This window comes from Euphorbia lathyris, chromosome 4 (genome assembly GCF_963576675.1).
Source record: "Euphorbia lathyris chromosome 4, ddEupLath1.1, whole genome shotgun sequence".
Classification (NCBI taxonomy): domain Eukaryota; kingdom Viridiplantae; phylum Streptophyta; class Magnoliopsida; order Malpighiales; family Euphorbiaceae; genus Euphorbia; species Euphorbia lathyris.
In genome coordinates this window covers 79296492-79316179 of record NC_088913.1, presented here as the reverse complement: position 1 = coordinate 79316179, position 19688 = coordinate 79296492, and the positions used below count along the sequence as shown (strand labels likewise).

General features: G+C 31.9%; 1 protein-coding gene across 7 annotated transcripts; it reads right to left on the bottom strand.

Annotated features, from left to right (window-relative positions):
• Positions 1-5176: 5176 nt before the first annotated feature.
• LOC136226558 (putative disease resistance protein RGA1) lies at positions 5177-12297 on the bottom strand. Of its 7 annotated transcripts, none has more exons than XM_066015118.1 (6): positions 12174-12297; positions 8449-11865; positions 8182-8343; positions 7764-8068; positions 7262-7648; positions 5179-6666 (listed from the first exon to the last, which is right to left on the bottom strand). In XM_066015118.1, exons 2-3 carry the CDS (start codon positions 11843-11845, stop codon positions 8318-8320), a joined length of 3423 nt encoding a protein of 1140 aa, XP_065871190.1. In that variant the 5' UTR covers positions 11846-11865; positions 12174-12297; the 3' UTR covers positions 5179-6666; positions 7262-7648; positions 7764-8068; positions 8182-8317. The 7 variants fall into 7 exon arrangements, with proteins under 7 accessions (XP_065871191.1, XP_065871190.1, XP_065871192.1 ...); XM_066015120.1 differs by having other exon boundaries at positions 7262-7355; XM_066015121.1 differs by having other exon boundaries at positions 7262-7344.
• Positions 12298-19688: the final 7391 nt, after the last annotated feature.

Sequence of the window (19688 nt, the reverse complement as noted above, 5' to 3'; positions counted from 1 at the left end):
AATATCATCGGATTGAAGAAAGTGTAGCAACTGCTCCAAAGTCTGACCTGGTGAACCAGATGCAAGCATATTCAAAACAATATGAATCGATAATGGAGATAATACCAAATTCTTCTTGCAGCCATTGTTGATTTCCTTGAGAATTGAATTCATAGCAATACTCGTCCCAAATTCCATCTTATTGTTATTCCTTTCAGATTTTTGTGGTCTCCATATCAACGAATGAAGATGAATCATTGAATAAAAATAAAATTGAGAGAAACAATGAATCAATAGCAACTTAGCAAGTCAAAAGAGTAAATCCGAATGTGTATGTTCAAAGTAGTGAAGCAATCCTAAAACCCTAGAATTGCTAAGTAACAAATATACTGCTTGTTTGGGGGTTAGACGACGTTATTAAAGGGAGGTTATTTTCCTAACCTTACTTGAGAAGAAGTTTAAATAAAGGTTATTTTCTTAACCTTGCTTGAAAAGGAGTTTAAGTTTAAATGAAGGTTAAATGAGCCGAGTATGGGTCTCCATCGGTTGGATGTAAACCGCATATCAAACCGAACCAATTAAATTCGGTTTTTCGATTCGGTTTTTTATCACTTTGGTTCGGCATTGGTTTTATTTTTAGATGCATTTTGGTATTCGATTCGGGTCGGTTTAATAAAAAAATGTAAAAAAATTGCACCACACCAAATTACACATATTATACATAAACATATATTTGATTTTACAAGTTTAATTTTTTTATTATTGTGGTTGAGATAATAAGCCAATATAAATATATTTTGAAAGTATTTCATTTTTTTTGTTGAGGTAAATTAAATGAGAAAATCTAGTAAGTTTTATTTGTTATTTTGATTTTTTTAGCTAAATTTGGTTTTTCGGTTCATTTTAGTTTTACATGTTATTCAGTTAGGTGTCGGTGTCAATTATTTTGGTAATTTTGTTATTGGTTTTTTCGGTTCGGTTCGATTTTGAACCGATGCACAACCCTAGAACTGAGAGTTAAATTTGTTTGAGAGTTTAAATATTAATGGGTAAAAGTTAAATTTATTCTCTAGAAATAAAACATTTAATGAAGTTTAACTTTGGAGGTTAGAGTTTGGAGGTTAAAGAAAGTAATTCAATTAATTATCATTTACCTTTCAAAAACAACTCTCAAACAAAATTAATGTGGTATTTAATCTTCCATTACTTCTATTTACTTCTATTAACTTCCTCCCAAACAAAGACTTGATTTGTGTTATTCAAATACTTAAAAAATAGGGTAAATTACACCCATGGTCATTAATGTTTAGAGTTAATTTTAAAAAATCAACTAAACTTTATTTTGTTTCAATAAAATCATTTCATTTTTCTTTTTATTTTAATAAAGTCATCCAGAAAAATTGAGAGACAAAAAGTCACTCAACAATTTACTTCTACATATAACATTACAGTCATGTGGCAATGTGAAAAATAAAATATTTTTAACTGTCACGTACTAGTTTCAAATAGTTGAATTAATTAAATAAATAAATTTTTTTCATGCCATGTGGCTGTCATTATATGTAAAAGTTGGTCATTTTTAACGATTTTTTTTTTTTGAGAGACACATTTTTAACGATATTATAATGTCACTATTTCATTGATTTTTTTATATTTGAAATGGAAATGAATTTATTGAAATAAAAGTGAAAGTTATATTATACTCTATTGAAACAAAATGAAGTTAAATAATCTTTCTATAACTTACCAATAACTTGAGTGGTCATGGGTGCAATTTGCCCTGTATATAGGGTTAAAGTTTGAATCTTCATTAAAAGAGTAAGGGCATGTTTGTTTTATCTACTAGTTTGCTGTTATGGTTTGCTATTTATTGTTGCTGTTTGTTGTTACGGTTTGCTGTTGGAAAAAGATGCTTTTCCAAAAAGCAGATATTCTCTGCTTTTGTAAAATGCTGCTTTTTCGGGTGTAAAATGTAAACAAGAGATCACTAACCAAACTCCTAATGCTGCTTTTCAAATGTAAAAGGCAAGTATGAGATCAGTAACGAAACACCTAAAGTTCTCCCTTTTGAAGTGAAAAGACAAACAGAAGCACCCCTAAGTAATTTCATAAGATGTATATATTTATAGTAGTGAAGTAATTCTAAAACAACTTGAATTTCTAAATAAATATATACATAGATCGGTGGCTTGATATCAGTAATGGATGATGTGGCAAGTTATAGATTTTCATTATTTTTTCCACTATTATGATGCCACGTTAGCAATGACGTGGCAAGCCAAAGATTTGCACTATTTTTTTCACTATTTTTTCTCTTTAATTCGGCCAGCCTACCTATTTGTTGCATTTAATTAAAGAATTAAAAACAAAACTCCATAAACCTTTCAACATATGTCAGTAATTGATGACATGATCGACAAGCAATGGATTACCCTTAATACCATAACTAACCCTTAATACCATAACTAAAAGCAAAGCAGTATTTGGTAAATGAAAATTATTTTCCTTAAGAGCTGCAAAAGCTATAACGAGAAAATTGATTTCCCTAAAAGTTAGAGCAATTTTAGGATACTCCTGGAATACTGTAAATTTTTTCTAAAAGTTGAAAAATGCTTAAAACTTACCGCAATTTATAGTTTTTTTCTAGCTTATAAACAAATCTGCACTTTTGACTACAACAATGCCAAATGACCTTAAAATGTGTTTGCAGAATTGGTTTAGCGTTTAGCGGGTTTTCTCCGAACAACTAGAAATATAGTGTTCGATTATATTTACAAAACTACAGTTGATAACTATTTTTGGAGCTTTTAATAAAATTAACCAACTTTTCTCTCCTAATTAATTTCACAACCCTAAACTCCCAATAATTTGCTTTTGCATTCGTACCTACATGAACCGAAGGGGTAGCAGGTTGAATGTGGAGGCTGGTCGGAGTACTCTACAGTTCCATACCAAGCGGACAGAGACTCACCGCTCACTGCAAGCGACGGTTGCTGCTGTTTTTCAACAGCGAAATTGGCAGGTACGAGTCGATGAGACTGGCCAGCGGAGGTTGACAGAAATAAAGCAGCAACAGGGTGGGGCTCGGTGGGTTTGCCCGGGGAATGGTTGGTTGAAATGTAATTTAGATAGTGCAACATTTCAGTCAAGTAATTATTGTGGTTGGGGAGCTGTGGTACAGGATGAAGAAGGTTTGTTGGGTTTGATTGAAGGGGTTCATGATGTAAGAATAGTTGAAGCCTTTGCTTCGAGGGCGAGCTTGATGTGGGGCATTGATAATGAAATGGATAGGGTTGTGTTCAAAACTAATATCAAACTGATCGTTGATGGAACTCCAACATCTTAGGCATCTCTGTATTCGGGGATTTGATTGAGGATTGTAAAGTTCTTATGCTAGATAAAGCATTTCAGATGGAGTTTGTCCCTCGACTAGCGAATAGAACAATTCACTTAGTAGCTAGACGTGCTCTTTCCTATGCTAGTAATTTTAGTTTTTATGATTTGTCACATTGATTTGAACTTATAATTCATGAGGCTATTGCGTCTTTAATTTAAGATCTTGTTTTGCTTTTAAAAAAAAGTTTAAGTTATAATTCAAACTAGACAAAACATTTTTAATACATTCCAAATATATTACTCCCTTCATTCATTTATATAAGTCATTCTAGTGTATTTCACGCAAATTAAGAAATATATTGGTTAACTAAAAAAAATTCTCTCTTTTGTCACTATTGGAGAATAAGCATTGAAATATTAAAAAAAACACATATACCAATAAAAAAAAATTAATATTTGGACCAAAAAACTAAACTAAAAGTTTTTAGTATTCTAGAATGGCTTGTGTTTAGAGAAAAAACTAATTTGTTAGAATGGTCTATATAAGGGAATGGAGGGAGTAGTACATGTTACATACAAATATACATGGAATTATATCTAAAGCAATCTAGTTAAAATGTTTTTATTCATATTACACTACACACTAAGCTGAGCATAGAGATGGTAAAAGTACACACGACTTGATTACACGGCACACAATTTTAGTGTTTGGGTTAGTTTAGTAGGTGATGTGTCATTTTTGGGTTGACACGAAACTGACACGTAAATTTTTTGGTTGGGTTAGGGTTGACATGCTAACCTGAAAATGATACGAAATGACACGAATATTTAAAATTATTATTATATTCTCTCGTATTTTCATATGTCATTTTATTAATAAAGATAATAAAATTATAATTATTACTTACAAATATGATTCAAACCTCCTAAATTGTTATAAACACATTACGTGACCTCTTATCATGATATTAACGAACTTTTCGATGGTTAATGTTAACATACTAATATAAAAATGACATGGTATTAAAAAAAAGTACTACATCTTCTTATATTCTTAAAATTTATTATTAATATATATGCATAACAAAATTACAGGTAACCGAAAACACGACACGAAATCGACACGAAATCCGAACAGGTTAACACGATTATGACATGAAAGTTTTTGGGTTAGGTTTGAGTTTACTCTTTTCAACACGAAAATGACACGACACGAACACAACTCGAATACGAAATTGCTAGCTGAGCGTGGATCTTAGAAATTCTTAAGCCGGACCAAATACTCGAATAAAAAAAAATCCAAAATTGAATTGAACCGTTGAATTTTTCTTTAGGACCGAACCGAATTGTACTGAAATTTTTTAAATTCCTAATATTACTGAGTGAATACGTTGCAGATTTCAGAACCGGACCGAATATCCGAAAAAAATTCAGAATCGGATTGAACCGTTGACTTTTTCTTTAGAATCAAACCGAATTGTACCATTAACTTCATTAACTAGAGATTTTCCGAATTATACTGAACCCTATTCACCCCTAATATATAAGCAAACCTAAAATACATAAGTTTAATATTCCAAAGAGATTAATTTGAAAAACCCTCATATTATGTGAAATCAGTGTCCATAATCAACTCAAAACAATGAACGTTAAGGTAGACATTATGGTTAAATATGTTATAAATATACTGTAGAATCTACAAATAGAAGAAAAACAAAAATAATAATAATAATAAAAAAGAATAATGATTTTTTTTGCAAGAGTTTGTTTTAGATTTTCGGACAGCATTTAGCGTTTCACTTCAAATCGTAAAAAAAATAGTGTTCGGTTAGATTTATACTACAACTTTAACTTTTTTTATAAAAACAGTAGCTTTTTTAGGCTTTTCATGAAATTTATTTTTATAGATAATTATTTGTATTTATTTAATATTGATAAAATTATAATTTTATGAAATACTAATAATTAATCTAGGCTTAATACATCATTTGCCCCTGAACTTGTCCAAAATGGTTGATTGGCCACCTCAACTTTCAAAGGGTCTCGATAGCCCCCTAAATTTGCATAAAATGTTCAATTAGCCCCTTGAACTTGCGTAAAATATAATCAATTAATCACTTGGTTGTAAAAAAATAAGTTAAATGCGGAAGATATGTTGCACACATCTTAAAAAAGTAAAACGACTAAGATCGGGATATGCGATTATAATATTAGAGAAGAAAATGTTTTATAGTTGAATAAGTAAGAAATTCTTTTTTAACATGTTTTAATCTATTTTGTGAAGTATGTAATAACATTCTAAGGCACGTGTAACATATCTTCCGCATTTGACTTACTTTTTTACAACCGAATGATTAATTGATTGCATTTTACGCAAGTTCAGGGGACTAACTGAACATTTTATGCAAGTTCAGGAGGCTATCGAGACACTTTGAAAGTTCAAGGGACCAATCAACCATTTTGGACAAGTTCAGGAGGCAAATGATGTATTAAGCCATTAATCTATTAATAACAAAGGTAAACAGTTAATAATGGAAGATGGACATGCAGGAAACTAAAAAAAGAAACATTGTAAACCAAAGAAAGAGAAAAATGGAGAGAAGAAAGAGATTGAGATACTGTAAACAGAGGTAAATTACACTCGTGGCCTCTCAACTTTAGTTTTTTTTTTATGGCTCCTGAATTTCAAACCCGAACATTAAAACATCTAATATTTTTATTTTATTAACATAATAGTCCCGTTTACTGTTGACTTTGGTGACAAGTCCAACAGCGTAGCTAATCATCCATTATAGAGTTGGTAGAAATTATATTCTAAACAATAATTTAATTCTTGAACTTTTTGGATTCGGGGTTATTCAGGTGTTGTTTGCTTAGGAGAAAAAACGTGATTTGAGAAATTAAAAATGGTGATTCTATGGAAAATGTGTTTCTAAAAAACTTAATTTTTTAGAATTTTCCATTTTGAGGTTCTCATTGGTCATTTCGACTTGTTCAATAGTAAAAAAAATCATTATGTTAGTAAAGTTTAAAGTTCATGAGCTTATATTCGGTTTTGAAATTAAGTAACCACAAAGAAAGTAAAGATAAAGTTGAGGGACCATAGATGTAATTTACCCATAAGCAATAGTAGCTAAATTTTGGTAGCAGAAATCCATTGCATGCACCTGATCCATCATCCCTTCTCTATTTCTGGCCCTCGCTCAACCATGGCTTCCTCTTCAAGATTCGATCCATTTATCGATGCTGGAGCTTCCTCTGCAGCCTTGTCAGACTTGAATCTGGATTCAGCTTGATCTTTCGCCTTCTTTTTCACTGGTTGTTCTCTGTCACCCCCGACTTGATTGGCCCCTGAACTTGCATATCTCATTAGACTCTAAACTTGTTTAAAGTGTCATGATTAAATCCATAAATCTATAAAAACGCAAAAAAAAAAAAATGTACAAAACAGAAAATTTATTTTAAAAACTTAGAATCACAAATTAGGACTTTATTTTTTAAGTTTTAAATTTTTATTATAGATTTAGACAAATAGCAATATATATCACTTTAAACAAGTCCACGGGCGTGATTCATTGTAAGCAAGTTCAGATGGCTAATAGACCACTTTAAGTAAATCCAGGTAGCTAATAGGTTATTTTGAGCAAGTTAAGGGATTAACGAGAAATCACGTAAGTTCAGGGGACCATTCAATCTTTTTGGACATGTTCAGGAGCAAATGATGTATTAAGACGAAAAAGAACTTCACATAGATATTCTTGAACAGATAACAGAAACAGATAGTTTCATTTAATCATTCAAAAGCCAACTAAGTGTTAATTTAGATTTCTATCATTAATGAAATATGAGACGTTTCACATTAAAAGCATTTCAAATTACTTAGATTCTGAGACTATGAAATGTTAACATCTAATAAAATGCTACACTACAATAAATAAAAACTAACCTTTTTCATGACTTTGGCTAGTTAAGATGACTTCACTCGCAATGAAATTTGCAGAAGTTCTCCAACTGGGCAGCTGTTGACATCTTCGGAACAACTAATCATAAACGCCGTGATTGATACAACAGATATTTCTAAGCAGAACAGGACTTATATGTTCTAATGGAATGCAGGACAAGAAACTTCATCTAGAGTTGAAGGTCTACTCTCTTAAATTGCACAAGACTTCAACATTTAATGGCATTATATTTTGATGATAACTTCAACTTCAACTTCCCAGCATTATATTAAAAGGGGTGAAGTATAACATTCTATATGTGGCTTTCTCTAGCAAAATAAGACAGAAAAACAACAATCAATAAAAGTGAAACCATATGGATTTGACAGATCCTGTACAGAAAAAAGTAATCAAAGCAACCAGATCATATTTCAATCAGAACATATTGAGGCACCGTTACTATAAAATAAGAAGTATAACAATATTCAAACAGGTGAAGCTACGTACAATGACTTCAACAGAAGTGGTCTCGGGCGGTCCCTTTGTAATGCTCGGATCATTCCACTGATTGTCCCAGGGATTCTATGCCTCTCGCCAATCCCCTTACTAGAGCTGTGGGGATTCAGCAAATTTGCATGCAAAGGGTGGCTAGTCTGAGTGTCGCGAGGACACTGAACCCCCCCAGTAATCAAAATTTTCCACAAAATGTTTGTAGTTTTGAACTCGAACGAAGGCTGCATGATCATCCTTTGGAATCACTTTTGAAGACCCTAAACAAGCATTCTTTGAGGCTCAAACTTCTGCAGAAATAACTGTAATATCATAATTTTAGAATCCAAGACATTCTTGTAGAGAAGAGAGAATAAACAAGAGAAATCATTTAGCTAGGAAAACAGCTAAGAATTGAGAACTCAGTGGAACATACAGTTTCTTCTTTAAGGTTCCCAACTTGGCTGAAATTGAATTAGCACCTTAACTCCACAATTAATCTTCAATAATAATTAATGGAAAACCTTGGAAGTCCCACTCTTTTTTAGTCATCGCAGAGGATTAGTGATGTTTTAAGTTCCTAATTCTTTCAGAATAACTACAAAATCAACAAAAATAAGTAAGTAACTAGGGGAAAGAAGAAAGGAACTATATGAGCAGAATTAAGAAAAATAGATTGAGGTTGAAATTTTTTTAAGATTACCTTCATCTATAACAACTCTCGGGATATGGGAAATCTTGGACCATTCAGAGCCACTCCCCTTTGCGCAGCTTTCCTTGAGGCATGGACAGTTCACAATTTTCAGCTCCTTTAATTGGGAAAGGCCTTGAAGAGCTGTAGCTGAAGGTAGATACTTGAGATTGGCAAAGTTCCCAATGACAAGCAACTCAAGAGATGAGAATTTCCCAAACCACTCTGGCAAAGCTTCCAAGCCATCAAAATCCCATATTTGTAATACCTTAATGCGAGTGAGGTTTTGAAGTTGATCAGGCAGAGATTTGTAATCATTCTGACCTGTTATGACTAAAGAACTAATCCCCAAGTTTATCAATTGGGTGAGTCGCTGTAAAATGTCCCCTGTGAAATTGGTCACATTTGGACAATTAACTATAGTTAAAGAAGCAAGTGAACCTATTTCCGGCAAGTCTTCAGGAACAGATGTCAGCTGGTGGCATTTCCAGATAAACAACATTCTTAGTGACGAATATAGTTTTAGCCGTCTTGGAATAGAGATTAATTTATCACAGTATTGGATCCTTAAAACCTGAAGGGAGGTGAGATCTTGTACACTTTGAAAAGATGCAAAATTACCACAATTTCCTATGTGTAACAGGCGGAGAGAACTCCAAGGGTGGACATTGTCCAATACCAGCTCGTCAAATGCATCACACTGTTCCATTGTAAACTCCACAAGTGCAGAAAGATGACTTATCGGGATGTTTCTCAACTTAGGACACTTGGAAATGTGCAACTCTTCCAGACATGGAAATGCGTTAAATGTTATTGGTGTCTTCCATTCAACTAAACTCCCCATGGAACCAATAACTAATCTTTTTAGAGCAGGAAACAGTACCCATTCGTTGCTTGTGCTTGCTTCGTTGCTACCATAAAACTCATCACCCATGTATTCCACATTGTCCAATCCTACTAACTCAAGCTTCCTCAGAAGAGGAAGATTCCCTGCTGTTGGAATTTCTCCACACCTTCTACAGCCTTCCAATTTTAGCCACACCAAATTGTTTAATGAGCAACAATCACCAGCAGATGTAGTTACTTTCATTGTCAACAGCCATGAGGGAAATTGTTTTCCCAAATAATTCTTAATCACTAATCCTTTCAACTCCTCACAAGGCTGGAGACCTTCCAACACGTTCTCATCATGTGATTGGAATGCGGTTTCACCATTGTAGTCTCTGTCACCACTCCACACAAGTTCTAGTTTATCTAATTTCCTTTTACTTTGCAGATTTGCTTTCTTAGCTTCCTCTTCATCTCTCACCAGCTCTAGATTACTGATTATCAATTCAAATCTTAAGTTGTTTAAACATTCTAATTCTTGAATACTACCTCCTCGATCAGGGCCCACGACAAAAAAAACAATCCTGTGAAGATTAGTTAGGCAACCTACCCCACTTGGCATTTGCTTCTCATAAGAAAAAATAAGACGATTCAAGCTAACCAAGTTTTTCAATCTTTTGGGAAGCTTTTCAAGTAATTCGCACTCCAACATCAATAATACTTGCAGATTGTAAAGCTTGGTGATGGATTCAGGTAATGCTCTAATTTCACTGTACGAGACATCAAGAAATCTCAAATGTTTCAGCTTCCCAATCGAAGCTGGCAATACTTTGACATTTCTACCCCTTAATCTAAGAACCCGCAAACTCTTGAACTTGCACGAGTCATAAAATACATCAGCACTTGCTGCAAATAAAGTGCGCAATGCTTTAGTTTTATGTCTGAGAAATATTGGTACTCTCCCTCCAGAGTCCCCATAAGGGATGATATTCAGATGTTGAATATGAGATGTATCATTTCCAGCTGAGCAATTCTCCATAGTCATTGTATCAGACTTGGAAATAGATACTGCAAGCTCATGCATAAGATCATGCATCCTTGCAACTTTTATATGCCCAAATTCATCATATTTTGCATCCAGAAAAAAAGAACTACGAAGCAATTCATTAAAGTAACTGTCCCCTGCATTTTCTACAGATGAGTCAATAAGACCATGACCTCTCCATTGACTAATTAACTCTATTCTCCAAATAAAAGCACTTTTAGGAAAAATTGAGCAATAAGAAAAACAGGCCTTCAAATGGAAAGGCAATCTATCAAAGCTTAGTCTCAAAATAGAGTTGACGCTAACCTCACTTGATGAAACATTTAAGACATTGCTATTTTTTATTGCTAACCATTCCTCTTTCCTTGTTTTCCGATGTAATGTCCCCCCTATAACTCTTGCAGCTAGTGGCAATCCTCTGCACTTACTTGCAATCTCCTTCCCAATAGCTTCCAAGTCTGAAGAAATTGATGCTTTGCTATCTCCTAGCACTATTTCTTCAATTATGGACCAGCATTCATCATTGGAAAGCAAATGGAGTTTATGCCTAAACTGTGGGGAAGTTTCCATTAGCATTGCTACTTGGTCACTTCGAGTTGTGACAAGAACAACATTCCCGTTGCTTTTAGTAATTGATGACAATCGACTCTTTAATCTATCCCACCTCTCATATTCTTGATTCCATACATTATCAAGCACAAGAAGAAAAGACTTCCCTTCTAGTTCATCTGCAAGATGCCGAAGTGTTGCATCCTTGTTGGTTATCCCTCCTGCATTTTTATTAAGAGTTTGCAACATTTCTCCTAGAATTTTTTGCTCGTCGAAGTCAGTAGAAACAGAAATCCACATTTTCACATCAAAAATCTTCTTGTCCATTGCTTCTTGACACACCAGTTTAGCTACAGTAGTCTTCCCAATCCCACCCATGCCCACGACGACAGCAACAGTTAGAGCTCGTTGATTGCGGCAATCAGCCAATAAATTGACAATTTTAGAGACTTCAGCTTCCCTAGCCACAACCGGATGGTCAATTATTGAGTCTGTCATACTAACCCAACTGATTTCGGACCACTTTTTATCAGAAGAGATGAGTCTGAGCCCAAAACTAACTGCCTCATTCTTGATTTCATCCAGTGACTTACTTAGGTTCTTCACCTTGTGAGCCATTTTGGTATGAAACAAAGTCTTCTGGGCAAAGTGAACTCCGAAGGAGAATTTTGAAAAGTTTCGACCCTTTGCCTCTCCCTGATTTTCGATCTCCACTTTTTGTCGAAGAAATTCATAGGCCAAGTCATCAAGTAGATCTTCAGCATCAAAGGCCCAAACCTTGAGCTTCTTCAGCCAACGCCTGACAGCCATTTGTTCTTTCTGTTGTTCTTCAGCGTCTTGCAACAGATCACGAACCATGGCCAATGAATCTCGAAGTCTGTTAAGTTCATCCTTAAGACCCCAAGCTAGTTTGATTTCTTCAGTGATACGTGAAAGAACCTTGCTCAACGCTTCCTCCACCACAAAACTGAAGACGATCTCAGCCATTTTTGCTTTCTTGATGATAGCTGAGGAAGTATGGATCAATTTCAATGGAATTTCAGAAGTTGAGAAATGTTCATTTACTAAGCTAGAGAATCGATTTCATAATCCAATAATCAAATAAAACAAATCATCGATTTCAATGTATCACCGTATCTGTAAATCGTATGAAAAATAAAAAAAAGCGAGCACATATTATCCAATTAGCATAAATTCCAAATCAGTAACTTCTCAGAATACATTATATGCAACATAAATCATATATTCGAAATCTCATGATGAAATAACAAGAAAACTAAATTAAAAAATGCAGATCAGAACTGAAGAACTTAACCTGAAAAGTTCTTCTGTTTCCTTGTATGTTTACTCCCTTCGTCCCGTCTGCTCTCTCTCCCTCTCTGGTTTTCTCTTCTTTCTTTTGAATCTGCTGCACTAGCCACTAAACTGAGCTTTTTACTTTCATCAGTTGCATTATGTAATGGCGTCACCGGGTCAATGTTTGTTCCTCAATATGCCTTTTAAAAGGGGTAAATTACACCCATGGCCACTCAACTTTACACATTTTAATATTGTGGCCACTGAATTTCAATTCTTAATGGTATGGCCACTAAACTTTACACTTTTTAATATTAGTGGCAACTCAATTTTAACTAACTCCTCAAAGTGACCGTTAACGACCTCAAAATGAAAATATTCAAGAATTAAAATTGTTCAGAACGACATTTACCATGAAACCACATATTTTATTTTCCAAAATCAAATTTTTTGAAGCTTCTCTCTCTAAAAATTCATTCTCTCCTAACAAAACAACACCTAAATGACCTCAAAACAAAAAAAAAAATCAAGAATTAAAGTTCCTTAGAATATCATTACGCTTTGGATTTTTTATTTTTAAGCCATCAACGGTCGTTTTGAGGCGTTGAGTAGCCACTGGTGTTAAAAAGTATAAAGTTCAATAGTCATACTGTTAAGAATTAAAGTTCAGTGGTCATAATGTTAAATAGATAAAGTTCAGTAGCCATGGATGTAATTTATCCCTTTTAAAAGTTTTCTCGAATTTTTTTTTTTAATAAGTTCATCTAAATGCAATATTTATTTGCCTAAAAAAAAGGAATAATTAATTTTTTAAAGGCTAGTTTAATTACAGGGGAAAAAAATTAAAGAAATAATAAACAATGGGATTGAAATTTTTAGGTTTATTTGTGTTTATTCGAAAAAGTGAATGATATACACCACATTTCTTTGAGGATTAATGTACAAAAATACAACGTTTTGGGTCAGAAGCAGTTTTACTCATAATGTCTAAAGTATTATAAAACACAAATAATTTATTTTTTAAAAATTTACGCAATGCGCTTACATTAAAGAAGAAAGAAAAATCATCACCAGACCCGGATGTGATTCGAACCCATGACCTCCCAAGGCATAACAACTCATTCTTAAAAAAAGGATTTTATGTTTTTTATAATTTAATAATAAAATTTGAGATTAATATTTATAAATTCGGTGAATTTTTTGATTTTTTTGTCTAATTCATACAAAAAGACAGTATATTTTTTCACAATATATGTTTGTGATTTGTTACTGATCAAATGACGCACGTATAAAGTGTAGAGACAAGATTCATAGCTGAGAAGACAGTTTGATGAATTATTTCTCAAATTGACCAAATTTATCAACGTTAGGGGTAAAATTGCTCTTGACTTTCAACGTTAGGGGTAAAATTGTACCATTTTAGATGTTAGAGATAAAATTGCTCCTGACCCAAAACGTTAGAGGTATTTTTCACTTTAACCCTTTCTTTTATAACTGTTTGTTTGAAGAGATAAGCAATAAGAGTATCTCCAAAAACCTCTTAAATTGGTTCTTAAGTTAAAATTTGAGGAGGGAGAATAAAAAATCGACTCCAACAGACTCTTAGTGGCTCATCAAAACACTATCTCTATTAATAGAGAGCCTCTCTCCACCTCTTAGTGCCTCTTAATTCATTTTTTTATTAATAATTTATTATTGATGAGTCTCTCTCCTCACACTATTGGTCAATATAACAATAAATAATAATCTTAATAATAAAATGATAAATAATGAGTGAATATAAAGAGTATTGTTGGAGATGATATATCTTAGTCATTCTTAAACCACTAATGTGTCGTTTGGTTCGCGGAATTGAATGAAATGGAATAGAATGGCTATTCGAAATGAATAGAATAGCAAAGAATAGAATAGAAATTTCTTAGGAATAACTATTCCTATGTTTGGTTGGTGGAATAAGATAGAATGGAATAGATTATTTTTTATTCAAAATACAACATTACCCTCCCCTCAAATATAATGTCTTATTTCTTTTAAAATTTTAATTATTACTATAAATTGTTTAAATATTTAATATATATTATTTTTAAAAATATATGAAAAAATAGAAAAAAAAAGGAAAATATGAAAGACGAAAAAAACACGAATAGAAAAAAAACATTAAAAACGCACTAAAAACATGAAAAACAGCAAAATTGTAAAACCACAAAAACAAAAGAAAAAACGAAATAAAAGTGGAAAATGGTGAAAACGCGAAAAAACATATAAACATGTTAACACAAAAAAAAAACGCAAACATGAAAAAACACAAAAAAATGTGCAAACGGTAAAATAAAAAACAATGTAGAAACGCGGAAAGCTATGAAAACGGAAAAATAGAAAAAACATGTAGAAAAAATCCATGAAAATAAGAAAATGCAAAAACACACACAAAAAAAACATAAAAAGATGTGAAAAGATATGTGGAAAACACTAAAATATTAAAAACACAAAAATCTAAAAAAATATGGAAAACGGAAAAAACGTGAAAATTTGTTGAAAGCACAAAAAGTGAAAAAATTCGAAAATCACGAAAAGTAAAAAAAATATTAAAAACAGAAAAACATGAAAAAGTAGGAAAACACGAAAATGTAAAAAAAGCGAAAAACATACAACAAAAAAACACGAAAACGTGAAAAAACGTTAAAAACACGAAAATGTGAAAAATGTGTTTATTACATTTTTCATATTTTCATGTTTTTTTCATTTTTTCGTTTTTTCCAATTTTTCTTGTTTTTTGTGTTTGTTCACATTTTTGTATTTTTCGCGTTTTCGTGTTATTCATGTTATTGTATTTTTTGCATTTTTTCGTTTTTTCGCGTTTTTTGTATTTTTCGCATCTTGTTACTTTTTCGTGTTATTCACATTTTTTCATGTTTTTCGTATTTTTTCACGTTTTCGTGTTTTGTTTGCGTTTTTTGCATTTTCATGTATTGTCACGCTTTTATGTTTTAGCATTTTTTTACGTTTTTGTTTTTTTCGTATTTTTCACGTTTTCGTGTTTTTCACGTTTTTGTACATTTCGTTTATTTATTTTTTTGCGTTTGTTCATGTTTTTTTGCATATTCTCGTTTTTGTAACATTTTTATGTTATTCACGTTTTTTGTGTTTCATATTTTCGTATTTTTATATTTTTTAACATTTTTCTCATTTTTCACGTTTTTTTATGATCTAAATTACAGATTCGCCAATATATATAGGATTTGAGAAATTGGCTAGAGAGAAGATTGGAGATTTAATGAAGGGTAATTTTATAATTTATAAAATACAATGCTAGGAATAGGCTATTTCTTGGATAAATTGAAGAATAGCTATTCTGTACAAAAAAGTTGAACCAAAGTGGGAATTACTATTCCATAGGATTAGCTATTCTATTCCATCTCTATTCCGCGAACCAAACGAGCCCAGAATCAATTATTTATATTATTTTTAGAGAGTGTATTAAGAGTCTCTTGGAGATGTTCAGAGAGTTGTAGATTTTTTAATAATAATTTTTATACTATTTTTAAATTAATTATGTATATATAAAAATAAAAATTGTTTACTTCAATCATTAAATCGAAATACGTGAAACTGGAAATTAATAAAATAATAATAATAACCATCTTTTAAAAAAATAATAATTTTAAAATGATTAAAATTAAATATTAAAATTGAAATAATAAAAAGTTGGTCAAAACTAATTTTTGAAACAAAAAATATAAATAAAATAAAGTATAGGGACCAAAAATAAAATTAGTTTAGCGGTAAAAAAATAATAAAAAAATAAATACATAATCAAACCTTAAATTAATGCAGATGTAAAAAAAGAAAACATATAAAAATATAGAGACTAAAATAAAATTAAAAATTAAAATAGAGTTAAAGTTTTTTTTTTTTTGATAGAAATAGAGTTAAAGTTTTAGGAATATAGGGAAGTACAAGATTAAATTACACTATCTAAACTATACACCGGTTCATATTTTGGTATTTAAATTATATTTTGTATCAAAAATATACTTCAAGTATAGATGACTGGACATTTAAATATGTATCCCTCTCTTACTTCTTCAGATTTACTTACCGTTAAAGAAGAAGGTTCTAATTAATGGCTTTTGCTTTTTCTTCTACTGCTTCTACTAACCAGTGAATCTTTTAAATCTGAATCTTCTTTTTCTCTATCGTTGTCTTCTCACCATACTCACAATATTCATAAATCGAATCTTCCTTTAGAGCTTAATTTGCAAAGGTATGGTGGATATGAAGTTTCAAGAGGATGTGCTAGCCCTTGTCAAGATGGGTTAACTAGAAGTCGGTTCCTCTTGGTCTTTTCACTGGTTATGCTTCCATTTTGAAAGGATCCAAATTTTTGAAGCTTGCATAATTGTTACTTGAAGAGTTTTGATGTGGGTAGATCAATTTACAGTAAAAAAAATCACCATGGATGCCGTTTACCACCATGGATGCCTTTTACTTGAACAATATTTACAGAGTTTGCATTTCAATTCTTTAATAATGGAGGATGGGAAATTTGTGCTGTATAGCATAGAAGAAACTAATTGATAGGAAAAATTGAATTTTCATTTCTAGAGAGAGAAAGGAAATGGGAGAGAAATAAACAAAGGAAAAATGTAAAATGGAAGAAGAAGAACTATTAATGGAAGAGACAGACAAAAAAAATTAAAAGAAAATTTAAAAATTTAGTTAAAATTTTAATTAAAATGGTCAAAACTCGTGTTGACCCGTTAATGACTGGCTAAACATACTAAATTGTCCTGTCATCGTTACTTCAAGTATAATTTTGGGATAAAATGTAATCCCTACATCAAAATGTAAATTGAGGTATAATTCAGGTACCATTGATGTAATTTACTCGGAAATACAAGGTAATATAAGAATAGAATGGAAATTGAAACAGTTGAGATGTGTATAATCAAGTTAGAGTAGTTTGAAATTTATCAAAGGGAAAGGATTGAATCGATGTAATAAACAACAATAAAAAAAGAAAAGGTATAAAATTAAACCATGTGGTTATACCCGTTATGATAAACCATGTGGTTTAAAAATTTACAAAATAGTACTATGTGATTAATCCTTTAGCAATCAGGTGTAAAAGGGGGAAAAGTTGTTATATGTGATGACGTTGCAAAGAGAAGTCATGTGACTGCCAATGACAAATTTGTCCAGATAAATAGGGGGTGGGAATTGAAAAGTCTTTCGTCTCTCTACTTTTTTCAGCTAAACTGTTGGAATTTAGTGTCCTAAATACAATTGTTTTGGATATTAATATTAATGAATAAATTGTTTATTTGGTCATTTGTTTAATCAGATATATAGCATTAATATGTAACTATATATAAAGGCACAAATTTTTCACAAAGGAAGTAATCCTAAGTTTATTCAAGTAGTTATAAAGTGTTCATACAAGCATGAAGTGAGACTATACTTTATAATAGACTGATAGACTTAAAGTAAACCCAAGTCAAGTAATATGTTATAGGGATTGGCATATTGCTGTTGAGACTTGCATGTAACAGTGTTTTCTGTCGATACAGAAAGCTGATCTCACAAGCTTTAGATATTCTGATATCTAGACAGTTACATGGATCTGATGAAGGAGTTCATTAGGATTGGGACCCGACTTGAGATAACAGAATGGAGTGATTTATCTAATGTGTCAACTGTTCATCTCATCGGTATTAGTAGGTATAACTAATCCTCAGACTCAAACATTCATTAATTAGTAATTCTGGATTGCGGAGTCTGATACTTTGATTCTGTGCGAGCACGATCCAATAGGTGAGAGCCTAGGGTGTGTGAGAGCAGGGTTGGGTATCACGCGAAGTAATTACAGAATGGTTAATGTCAGATTGAGCATTCGTCACTCCCGATAAATGGGAGATATATCCAAAGGGCCGCTTGTGGTGAATTGACTGAAATCCTTGCAATGTGATACAGTTAAGAGTAGAAATAAACATTTCACTTAACTTATCTTTCAGAGTGAATTCAACCTGTACAAGTAAAACCGGACTCTTCGTTATATGTAACCTTGACACATTCCATGGTTATAAGGAATTGACCGACAGGATATAGTTGATGAAGGATCGTATTATACTGTACCTAATACAGAAAGGTTAATGTCAGTTATCAACCTGACTTCTTAATTGCTCTGGGGGAATATCATAGGTTCTGCTAATAACAGCTCTCGACGGTATTCCATTATATATATGTTGTAATTAATCGTAATGAATAATTTCAAATGATATATATGGCTAGTGGCAATAAAGAACCTAATGGGTCGCATATGGGACTTGGAATCGGAGGACGAAAATGTAATTAGTGGGACATACACATATAGGCCGAAATTTGTATTAATCTAGGGATAAATTAATTTGATTAATAATTATAATTTGATTATGGTTATCAATTAAATTAAAAGATTATCTGATAATATTAATTAGAAGTTTTTATGTGATTGAAACTCTAATTAATTATCCCTAACATTAATTAATTATTAATTTGATTAATAATAATTATCTAGATATAATTAGTTATTATTTAGATAATAGTAAAGCGTTTATTTAATTATCTAATTAGGAATCCTATTCCGAATAAGATTCCAATTATTTAATTACTTAACACAACTGGGATTAGGGTTAAGAAAAGTCTATAAATAGACTCTCTAACCCCTAAAATTCGACCAACACAAAAAGGAGAGGAGGAATCGTTCCGTCTTTCATCTCGGCTAATTTACTTTATTTCTTACTCCCTCTTTGATCTCGTATCGATTTCTGTTAGAGGCAATCATTGCGATTGCTATTCATTGAAGGTTGATCACTGATTATCTTTTGGTTTTGTGTTGAATCAAACGTTCGTGGTTCACGAGTTGATAATAACAAGTTGTGGGCACTTCGTTTGCAACGGTAGATAGTTCATCAGTAAAGGTATTACTATCTATCCCTCTTTATATGAAATAACAATTACAGATCTTGGAAAAGGAAAATAGATAAAATAGATAAAATTTTATTATTCCGCTATGCCTAGACTTGTCTATTTTCCTACATTGGTATCAGAGCCTATGTTAATCCGTTATTTCATATATGTAAATAAAAGAGTTTTTCAATAAGATTGAATAGATTTATTGTTAGGTTAAATTAATTAATCGATTAGTTCAATTAACCTAACGATAAATAAGTTTTGATTACTTGTTAATTAAAACTGATTATACATAGTTCCTGATTATTTCGGTTGATAATCGGTTTTAAACAAAATCTAAAAGTTTTATAGTTAGATAATTAAAACGTTTTGTTTTATTAAATCTAAAAGATAAAACTGTTTTAATATTCTGAAAATTGTTTTGAAACTGTTTTAGAACAATTATATATATTTATATTTAAAAAAATATATATATTGATAGCAGTTCGGGGTCGCTGCCGCGAGGCGGCAACCCCGAACCGCTATTGGCCGCTGGTTGCTGCCTTGAGGCAGCAACCAGTAGCGGCGGACGCCGCTGCCTTTA